At 65.7% G+C, this 17,490-nt stretch overlaps 2 protein-coding genes across 3 annotated transcripts; one reads left to right on the top strand and one right to left on the bottom strand.

Moving 5' to 3' along the window:
* The first annotated feature begins 402 nt into the window (after positions 1-402).
* Positions 403-13,274, top strand: DHX16 (DEAH-box helicase 16). 2 transcript variants are annotated; one of them, XM_066175095.1, is made up of 15 exons: positions 403-547; positions 2,831-3,019; positions 3,816-3,926; positions 4,806-4,921; positions 5,079-5,289; positions 6,109-6,207; positions 6,417-6,569; positions 7,234-7,374; positions 7,728-7,890; positions 8,514-8,632; positions 8,722-8,789; positions 9,528-9,690; positions 9,847-10,008; positions 11,508-11,583; positions 12,961-13,274. In XM_066175095.1, the coding sequence occupies exons 1-15, from the start codon at positions 497-499 to the stop codon at positions 13,272-13,274; spliced, it is 2,136 nt and encodes a 711-aa protein (XP_066031192.1). In that variant the 5' UTR covers positions 403-496. The 2 variants fall into 2 exon arrangements, with proteins under 2 accessions (XP_066031192.1, XP_066031193.1); XM_066175096.1 differs by having other exon boundaries at positions 11,410-11,583; positions 12,961-13,237.
* A 69-nt stretch (positions 13,275-13,343) lies between these two features.
* On the bottom strand, positions 13,344-16,446 carry CUNH6orf136 (chromosome unknown C6orf136 homolog; the record flags this gene model as incomplete). Its single annotated transcript, XM_066175097.1, is given in 6 exon segments — positions 13,344-13,427; positions 13,516-13,585; positions 15,464-15,664; positions 15,770-15,858; positions 16,146-16,275; positions 16,277-16,446. Coding segments are annotated over 6 exon segments (744 nt in total), but the record flags the coding sequence as incomplete, so codon positions are not given.
* Between the last annotated feature and the right edge of the window lie 1,044 nt (positions 16,447-17,490).

The raw sequence follows: 17,490 nt of genomic DNA, 5'->3' as shown, positions 1-17,490 counted from the left end.
CCCCAAACCCCCAGACCCCGTCCCCTGACCCCAAACCCCCAGACCCCGTCCCCTGACCCCAGACCCCGTCCCCTGACCCCAAACCCCGTCCCCTGACCCCAGACCCCCAGACCCCGTGCCCTGACCCCAAACCCCGTCCCCTGACCCCAAACCCCCAGACCCCGTCCCCTGACCCCAAACCCCGTGCCCTGACCCCAAACCCCCCAGGCCCCGTCCCCTGACCCCAGACCCCGTGCCCTGACCCCAAACCCCGTCCCCTGACCCCAGACCCCCAGACCCCGTGCCCTGACCCCAGACCCCGTGCCCTGAGGCTGCCCTCCCGCCGCAGAAGATCCCCGAGCCGCAGGAGGCGCCGGAGGAGGCCCTGGCGCCGCGGGACGAGCAGAGGCGCTGGGAGGAGCAGCTGCTGGGGGCGGCCGCGCTGCGCTTCGGGGCGCGCGACGCCGCCCGCGCCCGCCCGGCCCGCGACTACCAGCTGCTGCTGGAGGAGGAGGAGATGGTGCAGTTCGTCAGCGCCGCCCAGCTGGAGGGCACGGACCCCCACAAGGTGGGGCCTGCGGGGTTTGGGGTCAGCCAGGGGGGATTTGGGATGGTCTGGGGAAGATTTGGGGGGATTTGGGGTCACCCAGAGGGGGTTTGGGGTCACCCAGAGGGGATTTGGGGTCACCCAGAGGGGATTTGGGGTCAGCCAGGGGGGGTTTGGGGGGATTTGGGGTCACCCAAGGGGGATTTGGGGGGATTTGGGGTCAGCCAGGGGGGGTTTGGGGGGATTTGGGGTCACCCAGAGGGGGTTTGGGGTCACCCAGAGGGGATTTGGGGTCAGCCAGGGGGGGTTTGGGGGGATTTGGGGTCAGCCAGGGGGATTTGGGGTCACCCAGAGGGGATTTGGGGTCAGCCAGGGGGGGTTTGGGGGGATTTGGGGTCACCCAGAGGGGATTTGGGGTCAGCCAGGGGGGGTTTGGGGGGATTTGGGGTCACCCAGAGGGGATTTGGGGTCACCCAGAGGGGATTTGGGGTCAGCCAGGGGGGGTTTGGGGTGGTCCAGGGGGGATTTGGGGGGATTTGGGGTCACCCAGAGGGGGGTTTGGGGTGGTCCAGGGGGGATTTGGAGTCACAGGATGGAGTTTAGAGGGGGTCTGGGGGGGTTTGGGGTCAGCCGGGGGAGGTTAGGATGGTTTGGGGTCACCCAGAGGGGATTTGGGGTCACCCAGGGGGATTTGGGGTCACCCAGGGGGTTTGGGGTCAGCCAGGGGGGGTTTGAGGTCACCCAGAGAGGATTTGGGGGGGTTTGGGGTCACAGGAAGGAGTCCGGGGGGATTTGGGGTCATGGGAAGGAGTTTAGAGGGGATTTGGGGTGGTCCAGGGGAGATTTGGGGTCACCCAGAGAGGATTTGGGATGATTTGGGGTCACCCAGAGAGGATTTGGGATGATTTGAGGTCACCCAGTGGAGATTTGGGGTCACCCAGTGGAGATTTGGGGTGGTCCAGGGGGGTTTGGGGTCACCCAGGGGGGGTTTGGGGTGGTCCAGGGGGGTTTGGGGTCACCCAGGGGGGGTTTGGGATGGTCCAGGGGGGTTTGGGGTCACCCAGGGGGGGTTTGGGATGGTCCAGGGGGGTTTGGGGTCACCCAGGGGGGGTTTGGGATGGTCCAGGGGGGTTTGGGGTCACCCAGGGGGGGTTTGGGGTGGTCCAGGGGGGTTTGGGGTCACCCAGAGGGGATTTGGGGGGGTTTGGGGTCACCCAGTGGGGATTTGGGGTGGTCCAGGGGGGTTTGGGGTCACCCAGGGGGGGTTTGGGGTGGTCCAGGGGGGTTTGGGGTCACCCAGGGGGGATTTGGGGGGGTTTGGGGTCACCCAGGGGGGGTTTGGGATGGTCCAGGGGGGTTTGGGGTCACCCAGGGGGGATTTGGGGTGGTCCAGGGGGGTTTGGGGTCACCCAGGGGGGATTTGGGGTGGTCCAGGGGGGTTTGGGGTCACCCAGGGGGGATTTGGGGTGGTCCAGGGGGGTTTGGGGTCACCCAGGGGGGGTTTTGGGGGTCACCCAGGGGGGGTTTGGGGTGGTTTGGGGTCACAGGAAGCAGTTCAGGGGGGATTTGGGGTCAGGGAAAGGGTTCTGGGGCGGATTTGGGACAGTTCAGGAGAGATTGATGACACTGGGGTGGGTTTGGTGACCCTGAGAGTGTCCCCAATGTCCCCAGGACGTCCCCGAGGCCGAGCGGCGCTGGCACTGGGGTCACTGGGAGGTCACTGGGAACACTGGGGACACTGGGAGGTCACTGGGAGGTCACTGGGGACACTGGGAGGTCACTGGGGTGGGATTGGTGACCCTGAGGGTGACCTGGATGACCCCGAGGTGACCCCGGTGTCCCCGGTGTCCCCAGGACGTCCCCGAGGCCATCCCCGAGGCCGAGCGCCGCCGGCACTGGGGACACTGGGGACACTGGGAGGTCACTGGGGTCACTGGGAGGTCACTGGGGACACTGGGAGGTCACTGGGGTGAGATTGGTGATCCTGAGGGTGACCCCGGTGTCCCCGGTGTTCCCAGGACATCCCCGAGGCCGAGCGGCGCTGGCACTGGGGTCACTGGGAGGTCACTGAGGTCACTGGGAGGTCACTGGGGTCACTGGGAGGTCACTGGGGTGGGATTGGTGACCCTGAGGGTGTCCCCGGTGTCCCCGGTGTCCCCAGGACGTCCCCGAGGCCGAGCGGCGCTGGCACTGGGGTCACTGGGAGGTCACTGGGGTCACTGGGAGGTCACTGAGGTCACTGGGAGGTCACTGGGGTGGGATTGGTGACCCTGAGGGTGTCCCCGGTGTCCCCGGTGTCCCCAGGACGTCCCCGAGGCCGTCCCCGAGGCGGAGCGGCGCCGGCAGTCGCTGCAGGACAGCCGCCGCTCGCTGCCCATCTTCCCGTTCCGCGACGAGCTGGTGGCGGCCGTGGGGCAGCACCAGGTGCTGGTGATCGAGGGCGAGACGGGCTCCGGGAAAACCACCCAGATCCCCCAGTACCTGCACGAGGAGGTGACCGGGACCGGGACTGGGGGGACTGGGGGGGACTGGGAGGGACTGAGAGGGGATTGGGGGGACTGGGAGGGGATTGGGAGGGACTGGGGGGGACTGGGAGGGACTGGGAGGGACTGAGAGGGGATTGGGGGGACTGGGGGGGGATTGGGGGGGACTGGGAGGGGACTGGGAGGGGATTGGGGGGAACTGGGAGGGGATTGGGAGGGGATTGGGGGGGACTGGGAGGGGATTGGGGGGGACTGGGAGGGACTGGGAGGGGATTGGGGGGAACTGGGGGGGACTGGGAGGGACTGGGAGGGGATTGGGAGGGGATTGGGGGGGACTGGGAGGGATTGGGAGGGATTGGGGGGACTGGGAGGGGATTGGGGGGGACTGGGAGGGGATTGGGGGGACTGGGAGGGGACTGGGAGGGAATTGGGGGGACTGGGAGGGGATTGGGGGGGACTGGGAGGGGATTGGGGGGACTGGGAGGGGACTGGGAGGGATTGGGGGGACTGGGAGGGGATTGGGGGGGACTGGGAGGGGACTGGGAGGGATTGGGGGGACTGGGAGGGGATTGGGGGGGACTGGGAGGGGACTGGGAGGGAATTGGGGGGACTGGGAGGGGATTGGGGGGGACTGGGGGGGACTGGGAGGGGATTGGGAGAGGATTGGGATGAACTGGGAGGTCACTGGGATGGACTGGGGGGGATTTGGGGTCACCTGGGCTCTGGGCGGGGGGTCACGGGGGTCGCCGGGGTCCCTGTCACCCCGCTGAGCCCCGTGTCCCCCGTGTGTGTCCCCGTGTCCCCAGGGGTACACGCGGGGCGGGCTGAAGATCGGGGTGACGCAGCCGCGGCGCGTGGCCGCCATGAGCGTGGCCGCCAGGGTGGCCGTGGAGATGGGCACCAAGCTGGGCAACGAGGTGACGGCGGGGACACGGGGACACCGGGGGGACACTGGGGACACTGGGGACACTGGGGACACTGAGGGGGACACTGGGGACAGTGGGGACCAGGCTGGGCAACGAGGTGACGGCGGGGACACGGGGACACCGGGGGGACACTGGGGACACTGGGGACACTGGGGACACTGAGGGGGACACTGGGGACACTGGGGGGGACACTGGGGACACTGGGGACCAGGCTGGGCGACGAGGTGACAGCGGGGACACGGGGACACTGGGGACACTGGGGGGACACTGGGGACACTGGGGGGACATGGGGGACACTGGGGACCAGGCTGGGCAACGAGGTGACAGCGGGGACACGGGGACACTGGGGGGACACTGGGGACACTGGGGGGGACACTGGGGACACTGAGGGGGACACTGGGGGACACTGGGGACCAGGCTGGGCAACGAGGTGACAGCGGGGACACGGGGACACTGGGGACACTGAGGGGGACACTGGGGACACTGAGGGGACATGGGGGACACTGGGGACACTGGGGGGGACGTGGGGCGACACTGGGGAGGTGACACTGACCCCGGGGAGGTGACAGTGACCCCATGGAGGTGACAGTGACTGCAGGGAGGTGACAGTGACCCCAGGGAGGTGACAGTGACCCCATGGAGGTGACAGTGACTGCAGGGAGGTGACAGTGACCCCGGGGAGGTGACAGTGACCCCAGGGAGGTGTCAGTGACCCCATGGAGGTGACAGTGACCGCGGGGAGGCGACAGTGACCCCGGGGAGGTGACACTGACCCCGGGGAGGCGACAGTGACCCCGGGGAGGTGACACTGACCCCGGGGAGGCGACAGTGACCCCGGGGAGGTGACAGCGGCGTGTCCCCGTCCCCAAGGTCGGGTACAGCATCCGCTTTGAGGACTGCACGTCGGAGCGCACGGTGCTCAAGTACATGACGGACGGGATGCTGCTGAGGGAGTTCCTCACCGAGCCCGACCTGGCCTCCTACAGGTGACACCGGGGACACCTGGAGGGACATGGGGACACCGGGGACACCTGGGACACCTGGGAGACATGAGGATGATGGGGACACAGAGAGCAGGGCCAGCCACTGCCCCATCCCTGTCCCCGTGTCCCTGTCCCCGTGTCACTGTCCCCGTGTCCCCAGTGTGATCATGGTGGACGAGGCCCACGAGCGGACCCTGCACACGGACGTGCTCTTCGGCCTCATCAAGGACATCGCGCGCTTCCGGCCGCAGCTCAAGGTGCTGGTGGCCTCGGCCACGCTGGACACGGAGCGCTTCTCGGCCTTCTTCGACCACGCGCCCGTCTTCCGCATCCCGGGCCGCCGCTTCCCCGTGGACATCTACTACACCAAGGTGGGACACGGGGACACGGGGACATTGGGGACATTGGGGACACTGGGGACACTGGGACACTGGGGACATTGGGGACATTGGGGACACTGGGGACACTGGGACACTGGGGGCATTGGGGACACTGGGGACACTGGGGACATTGGGGACATTGGGGACACTGGGGACATTGGGGACATTGGGGACACTGGGGACATTGGGACACTGGGGACACGGGGACACTGGGGACATTGGGACACTGGGGACACTGGGGACACTGGGGACATTGGGGACATGGGGACACTGGGGACACTGAGAGGACATCAGGGACATTGGGGACACTGGGGACATGGGGACACTGGGGACATTGGGGACATGGGGACACTGGGGACACTGAGGGGACATCAGGGACATTGAGACACTGGGGACACGGGGACACTGGGGACACTGGGGACATTGGGACATTGGGACACTGGGGACACTGGGGACATTGGGGACATTGGGGACACTGGGGACATTGGGGGACACTGGGACATTGGGGGCACTGGGGACATTGGGACACTGGGGACACTGGGGACATTGGGGACATTGGGGACACTGGGGACATTGGGACATTGGGGGCACTGGGGACATTGGGGACATGGGGACACTGGGGACACTGGGGACACTGGGGGTGTTCAGGGGTACCTGGGGGTGTGGGGGGAGGTGTTGGGAGCATTTGGGGACATGAGGGGACACAGGACGAGGGGGACGGCTGGTGCTGATGTCCCCTGCTGTCCCCCTGTGTCCCCCATGTCCCCCCTTGTCCTCTCCTGTCCCCCCGTGTCCCCGCTGTCCCCGCAGGCGCCCGAGGCCGATTACCTGGAGGCGTGCGTGGTGTCGGTGCTGCAGATCCACGTCACCCAACCCCCCGGGGACATCCTGGTCTTCCTCACCGGGCAGGTCAGTGTCACCCCGGTGTCACCCCGGTGTCCCCTCGGTGTCACCCCGCGGCCTCCTGCCGTCCCCATCCCCGCCCATGTCCCCAGTGTCCCCAGTGATGACCTTTGTCCCCTGGTGTCCCCTCTGTGTCCCTGATGTCCCTTGGGTGTCCCCGACGCCCTGAATGTCCCCAATGTCCCCTCAATGTCCCCGCGCTGTCCCCGGCGCAGGAGGAGATCGAGGCCTGCGTGGAGCTGCTGCAGGAGCGCTGTCGCCGCCTGGGCTCGCGCCTGCCCGAGCTGCTGGTGCTGCCCATCTACGCCAACCTGCCCTCGGAGCTGCAGGCCCGCATCTTCCAGCCCACGCCCCCGGGCGCCAGGAAGGTGCGCCGGCCCTTTAAGAGATGGGGCGGGGCCTCGGCACGGGGCGTGGTTCGGCGGGGAAGGGGTGGGGTTTGAGGGAGAGGGGGTGGGGTTTAAGGGGAAAGGGGTGGAGGTGAATTTAGGGAGCCAGGAAGGTGCGCCGGCCCTTTAAGAGAGAGGCAAGCCCTGGGGAGGGGGCGTGGTTTAATTAGAAATGGGTGGGGTTTAATTTAGGGAGCCAGGAAGGTGCGCCGGCCCTTTAAGAGAGAGGCAAGCCTTGGGGAGGGGGCGTGGTTTAATTAGAAATGGGTGGGGTTTAATTTAGGGAGCCAGGAAGGTGCGCCGGTCCTTTAAGGGAGGGGGAGGAGCCTGAGAGGGGGTGTGGCTCCATGGAAAAGAGGTGGGGTTTAAAAATGAACTATGATTAAGGGGTGGAGCTTAATTGGGTGTGGCCCCCAAAGGGGTGGGGCTCCTGGGAGTGGCTTAATTTGGTTTGCTCCGAAGGGGTGTGGCTTAATTGGGTGTGGCTTGCAGGGCGGGACTTGATTGGGTGGAGATCCGGGTGGAGATCCAGGTGGGCGGGACTTAACAGCGTGCGCCGTAAATGGGGCGTGGCTAAACCGGGTGCGGGCGGGAGGGGGCGTGGCCTGCCAGGGCGCGTCCCAGCGTCACCTGGCCGGCCCAGGTGGTGGTGGCCACCAACATCGCCGAGACGTCGGTGACCATCGACGGCATCGTCTACGTGCTGGACCCCGGCTTCTGCAAACAGAAAAGCTACAGCGCCCGCACGGGCATGGAGTCGCTGGTGGTGACGCCCTGCTCACGGGTAAGGCCACCTGAGTGTCACCTGTGTCACCTGAGTGCCACCTGTGTCACCGGTGTCACCTGTGTCACCCCTACTGCCACCCCACTGTCACTGCTGTGCCCCACTGTGAGCCCCCCGCACGGGCACGGAGGTCACCTGTGTCACCTCATTGTCACCTGAGCGTCACCTGTGTCACCTGAGCGTCACCTCCAGTCTCCTGGGCAGGTGCCGTGTGCAGGTGCCACGTCCCCATGTCCCCGCGGTGTCCCCAGGCCTCGGCCAATCAGCGCACAGGCCCAGGCAGGGCAGGTGGCGCTGGGTGCCGTGTCCCGGGTGCCAGGTGCCAGGTGCCAACGCCGTCCCCGTGTCCCCAGGCGTCGGCCAATCAGCGCGCGGGGCGCGCGGGGCGCGTGGCGCCCGGGAAGTGTTTCCGGCTGTACACGGCGTGGGCGTTCCAGCACGAGCTGGAGGAGAGCCCGGTGCCCGAGATCCAGAGAGCCGACCTGGGCTCCCTGGTGCTGCTGCTCAAGAGCCTGGGTGAGCGCGGGACTGGGGGCACTGGGGGGACTGGGAGGGACTGGGAAGGGATTTGGGGACACTGGGATGGACTGGGAGGGACTGGGAGGGGACTGGGAGGGGTTTGGGGGGGACTGGGAGGGGACTGGGGAGACTGGGAGAAGATTGGGGGGGACTGGGAGAGGATTGGGAGGGACTGGGAGGGGACTGGGAGGGACTGGGAGGGGACTGGGGGGACTGGGAGGGACTGGGAAGGGATTTGGGGACACTGGGATGGACTGGAAGGGACTGGAATGGGATTGGGAGGGGATTGGGGGAGACTGGGATGAACTGGGATGAACTGGGATGATCCTGAGGGACGTTTCAGGGACTCCTGGGTTGTTCTGGGGTCACCTCGGTGCCACCTTCAGGGTGTCCCCGGGCTCTGGGGACATTGGGGACAGCGGGGTGGCACCCTGGGGACTCCAGGTGACATCGGGGGTGTCCCTGGACTCTGGGGGTCACTGGGGACACCAGGTGACATCGGGGTGTCCCTGAGCTCTGGGGGTCACTGGGGACACCAGGTGACATCGGGGGTGTCCCCGGGCTCTGGGGACAGCGGGGTGGCACCCTGGGGACACCAGGTGACATCGGGGTGTCCCCAGGCATCAATGACCTCATCCACTTCGACTTCCTGGACCCGCCCCCCCACGAGACGCTGGTGCTGGCGCTGGAGCAGCTCTACGCCCTGGGCGCCCTGAACCACCTGGGGGAGCTCACCACGGTACTGGGGGCGCTGGGACGGACTGGGAGGGGCCGCGGGCGTCACCCGTGTCACCCGTGTCACCCGTGTCACCGCTGTCCCTGTCGCAGCTGGGCCGGCGCATGGCGGAGCTGCCGGTGGAGCCGATGTTGGCCAAGATGATCCTGGCGAGCGAGCAGTGAGTGACAGCCGTGTCCCCAGAGTGTCCCCAGGGTGTCCCCAGAGTGTCCCCAGGGTGTCCCCAGAGTGTCCCCAGAGTGTCACCAAAGTGTCCCCAGGGTGTCCCCAGAGTGTCCCCAGAGTGTCCCCAGGGTGTCCCCAGAGTGTCCCCAAAGTGTCCCCAGGGTGTCCCCAAAGTGTCCCCAGGGTGTCCCCAGAGTGTCCCCAGGGTGTCCCCAGAGTGTCACCAAAGTGTCCTCAGAGTGTCCCCGGGGTGTCCCCAGTGTCCCCAATGTCCCCAATGTCTCCAGTGTCCCCTCAGTGTCCCCAATGTCCTCCCAGTGTCCCCAATGTCCCCCCAGTGTCCCCAATGTCCCCAACGTCCCCAGGTACGGCTGCACCGAGGAGGTGCTGACGGTGGCGGCTGTGTCCCCTCAGAGTGCCCAGTGTCCCCAGTGTCCCCAATGTCCCCTCAGTGTCCCCTCAGTGTCCCCAATGTCCCCAATGTCCCCCCAGTGTCCCCAATGTCTCAAATGTCCCCAGGTACGGCTGCACTGAGGAGGTGCTGACGGTGGCGGCCGTGTCCCCTCAGTGTCCCCTCAGAGTCCCCAGTGTCCCCAATGTCCCCCCAGTGTCCCCAATGTCCCCAATGTCCCCTCAGTGTCCCCAATGTCCCCCCAGTGTCCCCAATGTCCCCAATGTCCCCTCAGTGTCCCCTCAGTGTCCCCAGTGTCCCCAATGTCCCCAACGTCCCCAGGTACGGCTGCACCGAGGAGGTGCTGACGGTGGCCGCCATGCTGTCGGTGAACAACGCCGTCTTCTACCGGCCCAAGGACAAGGTGCTGCACGCCGACAGCGCCAGGGTGGCCTTCAGCGTGCCCGGCGGCGACCACCTGGTGCTGCTCAACGTCTACAACCAGGTGCGGGGACATCACCGGGGACGTCACCGGGGACGGGGCGGCGGCCAGCAGCGCTGACCGCGTCCCTTTGCGTGTCCTTTTCTCGTTGTCCTCGCTCCTCCCGCGCCCGCGGCGTCCCTTGGGTGTCGCGGCGGCGTCCCCTGGGTGTGGCCGCAGTGGGTGGCCAGCGGGCACTCGCTGCAGTGGTGCTACGAGCACTTCGTGCAGGCGCGGTCGCTGCGCCGCGCCCGCGACGTGCGGGATCAGCTGCAGGGGCTGATGGAGCGCGTGGAGATCGCGCCGTCCTCGTGCGGGGCCAACCTGGACCTCGTCAGGAAGGTAAGCGGCCCGAAAATGCATCCCCGAAATAGCCCAAAACCACCCCGAAATATCCACAAAACACACCCCAAAATAACCCAAAATACACCCCAAAACACACCCCAAAACACACCCCGAAATATCCCCAAAACACCCCGAAATATCCCCAAAACACCCCGGGAACCTCAGCCCCGTCCTCGTGCGGGGCCAACCTGGACCTCGTCAGGAAGGTAAGCGGCCCGAAAATGCATCCCCGAAATAGCCCAAAACCACCCCGAAATATCCACAAAACACACCCCAAAATAACCCAAAATACACCCCAAAACACACCCCAAAACACACCCCGAAATATCCCCAAAACACCCCAAAATATCCCCAAAACACCCCGGGAACCTCAGCCCCGTCCTCGTGCGGGGCCAACCTGGACCTCGTCAGGAAGGTAAAGGGCCCGAAAATGCATCCCAAAATAGCCCAAAACCACCCCGAAATATCCACAAAACACCCCAAAATACACCCCAAAACACCCCAAAATACACTCCAAAATACACCCCGAAATATCCCCAAAAACACCCCAAAACACACCCCGAAATATCCCCAAAACACCCCGAAATATCCCCAAAACACCCCGGGAACCTCAGCCCCGTCCTCGTGCGGGGCCAACCTGGACCTCGTCAGGAAGGTAAGCGGTCCGAAAATGCATCCCAAAATAGCCCAAAACCACCCCAAAATACACCCCAAAACACCCCAAATTACACTCCAAAATACACCCCGAAATATCCACAAAATATCCCCAGAACACCCCAAAAACGTCCCCAAATGTCCCCCAAAACACCCCTGGCGCCCCTCCCTGTCCCCCCCAGTCCCCGGTGACGCTGTCCCGTCCCCCGTCCCCCCTGTCCCCAGCCCCCGGTGACACTGTCCCTGTCCCCAGCCCCCTGTCCCCAGCCCCCGGTGACGCTGTCCCTGTCCCCGTCCCCTGTCCCCCGTCCCCAGCCCCCGGTGACGCTGTCCCCGTCCCCAGCCCCCGGTGACGCTGTCCCTGTCCCCTGTCCCCTGTCCCCAGCCCCCGGTGACGCTGTCCCCTGTCCCCAGCCCCCGGTGATGCTGCCCCCATCCCCCTGTCCCCCCTGTCCCCAGCCCCCGGTGACGCTGTCCTTGTCCCCTGTCCCCCGTCCCCGGTGACGCTGTCCCCGTCCCCTGTCCCCTGTCCCCAGCCCCCGGTGATGCTGCCCCCATCCCCCTGTCCCCCCCGTCCCCAGCCCCCGGTGACGCTGTCCCTGTCCCCTGTCCCCCCTGTCCTCAGCCCCCAGTGACGCTGTCCCTGTCCCCGGTGACGCTGTCCCCATCCCCAGCCCCCTGTCCCCAGCCCCCGGTGACGCTGTCCCCGTCCCCCGTCCCCGGTGACGCTGTCCCCGTCCCCAGGCCATCACGGCGGGGTTCTTCTACCACACGGCGCGGCTGGCGCGCGGCGGGTACCGCACGGTGAAGCACCAGCAGCCCGTGTTCATCCACCCCAACAGCGCGCTCTTCGCCCTGCAGCCGCGCTGGGTGCTCTACCACGAGCTGGTGTGCACCTCCAAGGAGTTCATGAGACAGGTGGGCACACCTGGGACACCTGGGCACACCTGGGGACACCTGGGCACACCTGGGGACACCCTGGGGAGGTGGGGACACGGGGCAGGGTGTGGGTGTGGGGACACGGGGACACGCTCGGTGTTGCACCACGAGCTGGTGTGCCCCTGCGAGGAGTTCATGAGACAGGTGGGCACACCTGGGGACACCTGGGCACACCTGGGGATACCTGGGCACACCTGGGGACACCTGGGATACCTGGGCACACCTGGGGACACCTGGGATACCTGGGCACACCTGGGCACACCTGGGCACACCTGGGCACACCTGGGGACACCTGGGGACACCTGGGATACCTGGGCACACCTGGGCACACCTTGGGGATGTGGTGGAGACAGCCCCCAGCTGTCCTAGGTGTCCCTAGGGATGTCCCCAGGTGTGACAGGTGTGACAGGTGCTGTCCCCAGATATGACACGTGTGACAGGCGCTGTCCCAGGTGTGACGTGTGTGACAGGTGTTGTTCCAGGTGTGTGACAGGTGTGACAGGCGCTATCCCAGGTGTGTGACAGGTGTGACAGGTGCTGTCCCAGGTGTGACGTGTGTGACAGGTGTTGTGACAGGTGCGACAGGTGCTGTCCCAGATGTGGCAGGTGTGACAGGCGCTGTCCCAGGTGTGACAGGTGGGGTCCCCAGGTGTGACAGGCGCTGTCCCAGGTGTGACAGGCGCTGTCCCAGGTGTGACGTGTGTGACAGGCGCTGTCCCAGGTGTGACGTGTGTGACAGGCACTGTCCCAGGTGTGACAGGCGCTGTCCCAGGTGTGACAGGTGTTGTCCCAGGTGTGACGTGTGTGACAGGCGCTGTCCCAGGTGTGACGTGTGTGACAGGCGCTGTCCCAGGTGTGACAGGTGTTGTCCCAGGTGTGACGTGTGTGACAGGCGCTGTCCCAGGCGCGACAGGCGCTGTCCCAGGTGTGACAGGTGTTGTCCCACATGTGACGTGTGTGACAGGTGTTGTCCCCAGGTGTGACAGGCGCGACAGGCGCTGTCCCAGGTGTGACAGGTGTTGTCCCCAGGTGTGACAGGCGCTGTCCCAGGTGTGACAAGTGTTGTCCCAGGTGTGACGTGTGTGACAGGCGCTGTCCCAGGCGCGACAGGCGCTGTCCCAGGTGTGACAGGTGTTGTCCCACGTGTGACGTGTGTGACAGGTGTTGTCCCACGTGTGACGTGTGTGACAGGTGCTGTCCCAAGTGTGACGTGTGTGACAGGCGCTGTCCCAGGTGTGACAGGTGTTGTCCCCAGGTGTGACAGGCGCGACAGGCGCTGTCCCAGGTGTGACAGGTGTTGTCCCCAGGTGTGACAGGCGCTGTCCCAGGTGTGACAGGTGTCCCTCGCCCCCGCAGGTGATCGAGATCGACAGCTCCTGGCTGCTGGAGGTGGCCCCCCACTACTACCAGGCCAAGGAGCTCGAGGACGGCAGCGGCCGCAAAATGCCCAAGAAAGCCGGAAAAGCGCGGGAGGAGCTGGGCTGAGCCCCCCGGGGCCACCTCGGGGACACCTGGGGACACCTGGGGGACACCTGGGGACACGTGGGGACGGCCCCAATACAGCGGCGGCGGCAGAGCCCCGGCGCCACCCCCTCCCCTCCCCTCCCCCGGCGCTGGCTGCTGTCCCTTGTCACCCGCGTGTCACCGCTGTCCTTTATTCTGTACATTAAGTTAAGGGGAGGGGACACGAGGGGAGGGCACACCTGGGGAGGGCACACCTGGGGAGGGGCGCGGCCGCCTCAGGGCCGCGCCAGCGCCGCGGCCAGCGCCGCGGCCACCAGCAGCTTCTTGGGCTCGGGGACGGCCGTGGGAGCCGGCATCAGCTGAGGGCAGGGGACACGGCGGTCAGGGGACACCTGGGCGCGTCGCCCAGGTGCGCCCAGGTGCGCCCCAGGCGCGCCCCGGACTCACCTTGTCCACGCGGTGGCAGCGGATGAGCCCCTGCGAGTTGAGGAAGAAGGTGGAGAGGGCGTCGTAGGACCTGGGGGGACACGGGGGACTTGGGGACATCGGGGACATCGGGGGGGGGAGGGTGGCATCGGCCCCCACCCAGCCCCGGGGGGCGCAGGTGTGTGGGGGGGTGGCACAGGGGGGACACAGGTGTGTGTGTGTGACACAGGGATGGCACAGGTGTGACACAGGTGTGTGTGTGTGACACAGGGATGGCACAGGTGTGACACAGGTGTGACACAGGTGTGTGTGTGTGACACAGGGATGGCACAGGTGTGTCTGGGGGTGACACGGGGGGGGACACAGGTGTGTGTGTGTGACACAGGGGTGGCACAGGTGTGACACAGGTGTGACACAGGTGCGACAGGAGATGACATGGGGACAGGGGGGACACAGGTGTGTGTGTGTGACACAGGGATGGCACAGGTGTGACACAGGTGTGTCTGGGGGGGACACAGGTGTGTGTGTGTGACACAGGGATGGCACAGGTGTGTCTGGGGGTGACACGGGGGGGACACAGGTGTGTGTGTGTGACACAGGGGTGGCACAGGTGTGTCTGGGGGTGACACAGGTGTGACAGGAGATGACACAGGAGGGACACAGGTGTGTGTGTGTGATACAGGGATGGCACAGGTGTGACACAGGTGTGACACAGGTGCGACAGGAGATGACACGGGGACAGGGGGGACACAGGTGTGTGTGTGTGACACAGGGGTGGCACAGGTGTGACACAGGTGTGACACAGGTGCGACAGGAGATGACACGGGGACAGGGGGGACACAGGTGTGTGTGTGTGACACAGGGATGGCACAGGTGTGACACAGGTGTGACACAGGTGTGACAGGAGATGACACGGGGACAGGGGGGACACAGGTGTGTGTGTGTGACACAGGGATGGCACAGGTGTGACACAGGTGTGACACAGGTGTGACAGGAGATGACACGGGGACAGGGGGGACACAGGTGTGTGTGTGTGACACAGGGATGGCACAGGTGTGACACAGGTGTGTCTGGGGGTGACACAGGGGGGACACAGGTGTGTGTGTGTGACACAGGGATGGCACAGGTGTGACACAGGTGTGTGGGGGTGACACAGGGGGGACACAGGTGTGTGTGTGTGACACAGGGATGGCACAGGTGTGACACAGGTGTGTCTGGGGGTGACACGGGGGGGACACAGGTGTGTGTGTGTGACACAGGGGTGGCACAGGTGTGTCTGGGGGTGACACAGGTGTGACAGGAGATGACACAGGAGGGACACAGGTGTGTGTGTGTGATACAGGGATGGCACAGGTGTGACACAGGTGTGACACAGGTGCGACAGGAGATGACACGGGGACAGGGGGGACACAGGTGTGTGTGTGTGACACAGGGATGGCACAGGTGTGACACAGGTGTGTCTGGGGGGGACACAGGTGTGTGTGTGTGACACAGGGATGGCACAGGTGTGTCTGGGGGTGACACAGGTGTGACACAGGTGTGTGTGTGTGACACAGGGGTGGCACAGGTGTGTCTGGGGGTGACACAGGTGTGACAGGAGATGACACAGGAGGGACACAGGTGTGTGTGTGTGATACAGGGATGGCACAGGTGTGACACAGGTGTGACACAGGTGCGACAGGAGATGACACGGGGACAGGGGGGACACAGGTGTGTGTGTGTGACACAGGGATGGCACAGGTGTGACACAGGTGTGACACAGGTGTGACAGGAGATGACACAGGGGGACAGGGGGGACACAGGTGTGTGTGTGTGACACAGGGATGGCACAGGTGTGACACAGGTGTGTCGCGGGTGTGTCACTGAGCGCAGGAAGTGCCACTTGTCCTGGTGGCAGAAGGGAGGTGACACAAGGGGTGACACAGGCGTGTGTGGGTGTGGCACAGGCGTGCCCCAGGCGCGCCCTCACCTGAGCAGGGTCCGTTTGTCGCGGCGGTACCAGCGCAGCAGCAGCAGGTGCAGGGGCAGCCCGGTGAGGCGCCAGCGCGCGCGCACGCTCCAGTCCTCGGGGTGCCGGGTCAGCGCCAGCACCTCCAGCCTCAGGCTGGCAAAGTAACCCCAGGCCAGCGCCCGGCACAGCGCCACGGCCACGGCGTACATGGGCCTGCCCCTGGGGACACGGGGACATGGGGACATCGCTGTCAGCGTCACCCCCCGTACCCCACTGTTGCCCCCCCCCGCGCCCCGCTGTCCCCTCGGCAGGTGCGTCACCCACCGCGTGTGCAGGTGCAGGTGGTGGCACTGGAACTCCACGTCGGGGGCGTACAGGCCGTAATCCGGGATCTTCAGGAAGAAATTGGGGAGCTGGGGAGGGGACGGGGGGGGTCACCGGGGCTGCTGTCACCTCCCCTGGGTGCTGTCACCTCCCCTTTTCCTGTCAATCCCCCCCAGTTTTGTCACCCCTCCCCGTTTTGTCCCCCCCCCAGTTTTGTCACCCCCTCCCCATTTTGTCACCCCTCCCCATTTTGTCCCCCCCTCCCCATTTTGTCCCCCCCTCCCCATTTTGTCCCCCCCTCCCCATTTTGTCCCCCCCTCCCCGTTTTGTCCCCCCCTCCCCGTTTTGTCACCCCCGTGTCCCCCCGGGCTGTCACCTCGTGCCGCAGTTTCTCGTGCATGCTGGCCAGGTGTTCCTCCATGCTGGGGGGGCCGTGGCCACGCCCGGGGGGGGTCCCAGCCGTGCCCGGGGGGGGTCCCGGCGGTCCCAGCAACAGCCGGGGGGGGGTCGCGGACATCGATGTCGTCCTCCCGCCGCCCATCCACCGTGGTCACCGGGCCCCCCAGCCCCTCCAGGCCCCGCGGGGGGGTCCCGGGGACACGGGGGGGCTGGGGACAGCGCGGGGGGGGCAGCAGCGCCAACCCGGGGCCGGGCAGCACCAGGGGGGGCTCCAGGTCCTGCGGAATCCGGGGGGGGGAAAAAAAAAAACCATGGGGAATTTGGGGTGGGGGATGTGCGGGGAGGGGGCTGGGGGAGTGAGGGGGAGGGGGTGAGTCGTTGAAATGGGGGGTCGGCCTCGTTTGGGGGGGTCTGCCCCGTATTGGGGGGATCTAACCCATTTTGGGGGGGGGGGTCTGCCCCATTTTGGGGGGTTTGCCCCATTTTGAGGGGGGATCTGCTCCATTTTGGGGAGGGTCTGCCCCATTTTAGAGGGGTTTGCCCCATTTTGGAGGGGTCTGCCCCATTTTGGGGGGGTCTGCCCCATTTTAGAGGGGTTTGCCCCATTTTGAGGGGGGATCTGCTCCATTTTGGGGAGGGTCTGCCCCATTTTAGAGGGGTTTGCCCCATTTTGGAGGGGTCTGCCCCATTTTGGGGGGGTCTGCCCCATTTTGGGGGGGATCGACCCCATTTTGGGGGGGATCGGCCCCATTTTCGGGGGTCTGTCCCGTTTTGGGGGGGTCTGCCCCATTTTGGGGGGGTCTGCCCCATTTTGGGGGGGGTCTGCCCCATTTTGGGGGGGATCGGCCCCATTTTCGGGGGTCTGTCCCGTTTTGGGGGGATCTGCCCCGTTTTGGGGGGGTCTGCCCCATTTTCGGGGGGCTGCCCCGTGGAAAAGGGGATTTTCCCGATTTTGGGGGGATTTGTCCCATTTGGTTCCCACCAGGGAGCCCTGGCTCCGCCCCTAGAGAGTAAACCCCGCCCCCTGCAGGAACACGCCCTGTATTTGCATAACCACGCCCCACTAGCCGCGCAGCGATGCTCTTTAAGGGCGTTGATTTGCATAACCACCCCTACCTTCAGGTCTCACGCCCAACGTCATTTGCATGGCCCCGCCCACCCAACGGTCTTCATTTGCACAACCCCTTCTTCCAAACAAGCCGCGCTCTATTTGCATAACCCCGCCCCTTCCCCAAATACCAGCTACGCCTCTAATTTACATAACCCCAACCCACTCCGCGCTTCTATTTGCATAACCCCGCCTCCTCTCCCAAATACCCGTT

Source organism: Chamaea fasciata, unplaced genomic scaffold, assembly GCF_029207755.1.
Source record: "Chamaea fasciata isolate MVZ Bird 193981 ecotype frontalis unplaced genomic scaffold, bChaFas1.0.hap1 SCAF_1307, whole genome shotgun sequence".
Taxonomy (NCBI): domain Eukaryota; kingdom Metazoa; phylum Chordata; class Aves; order Passeriformes; family Sylviidae; genus Chamaea; species Chamaea fasciata.
The sequence above is the reverse complement of the archived record's forward strand: the minus strand, read 5'-3'. Positions and strand labels throughout refer to the sequence as shown.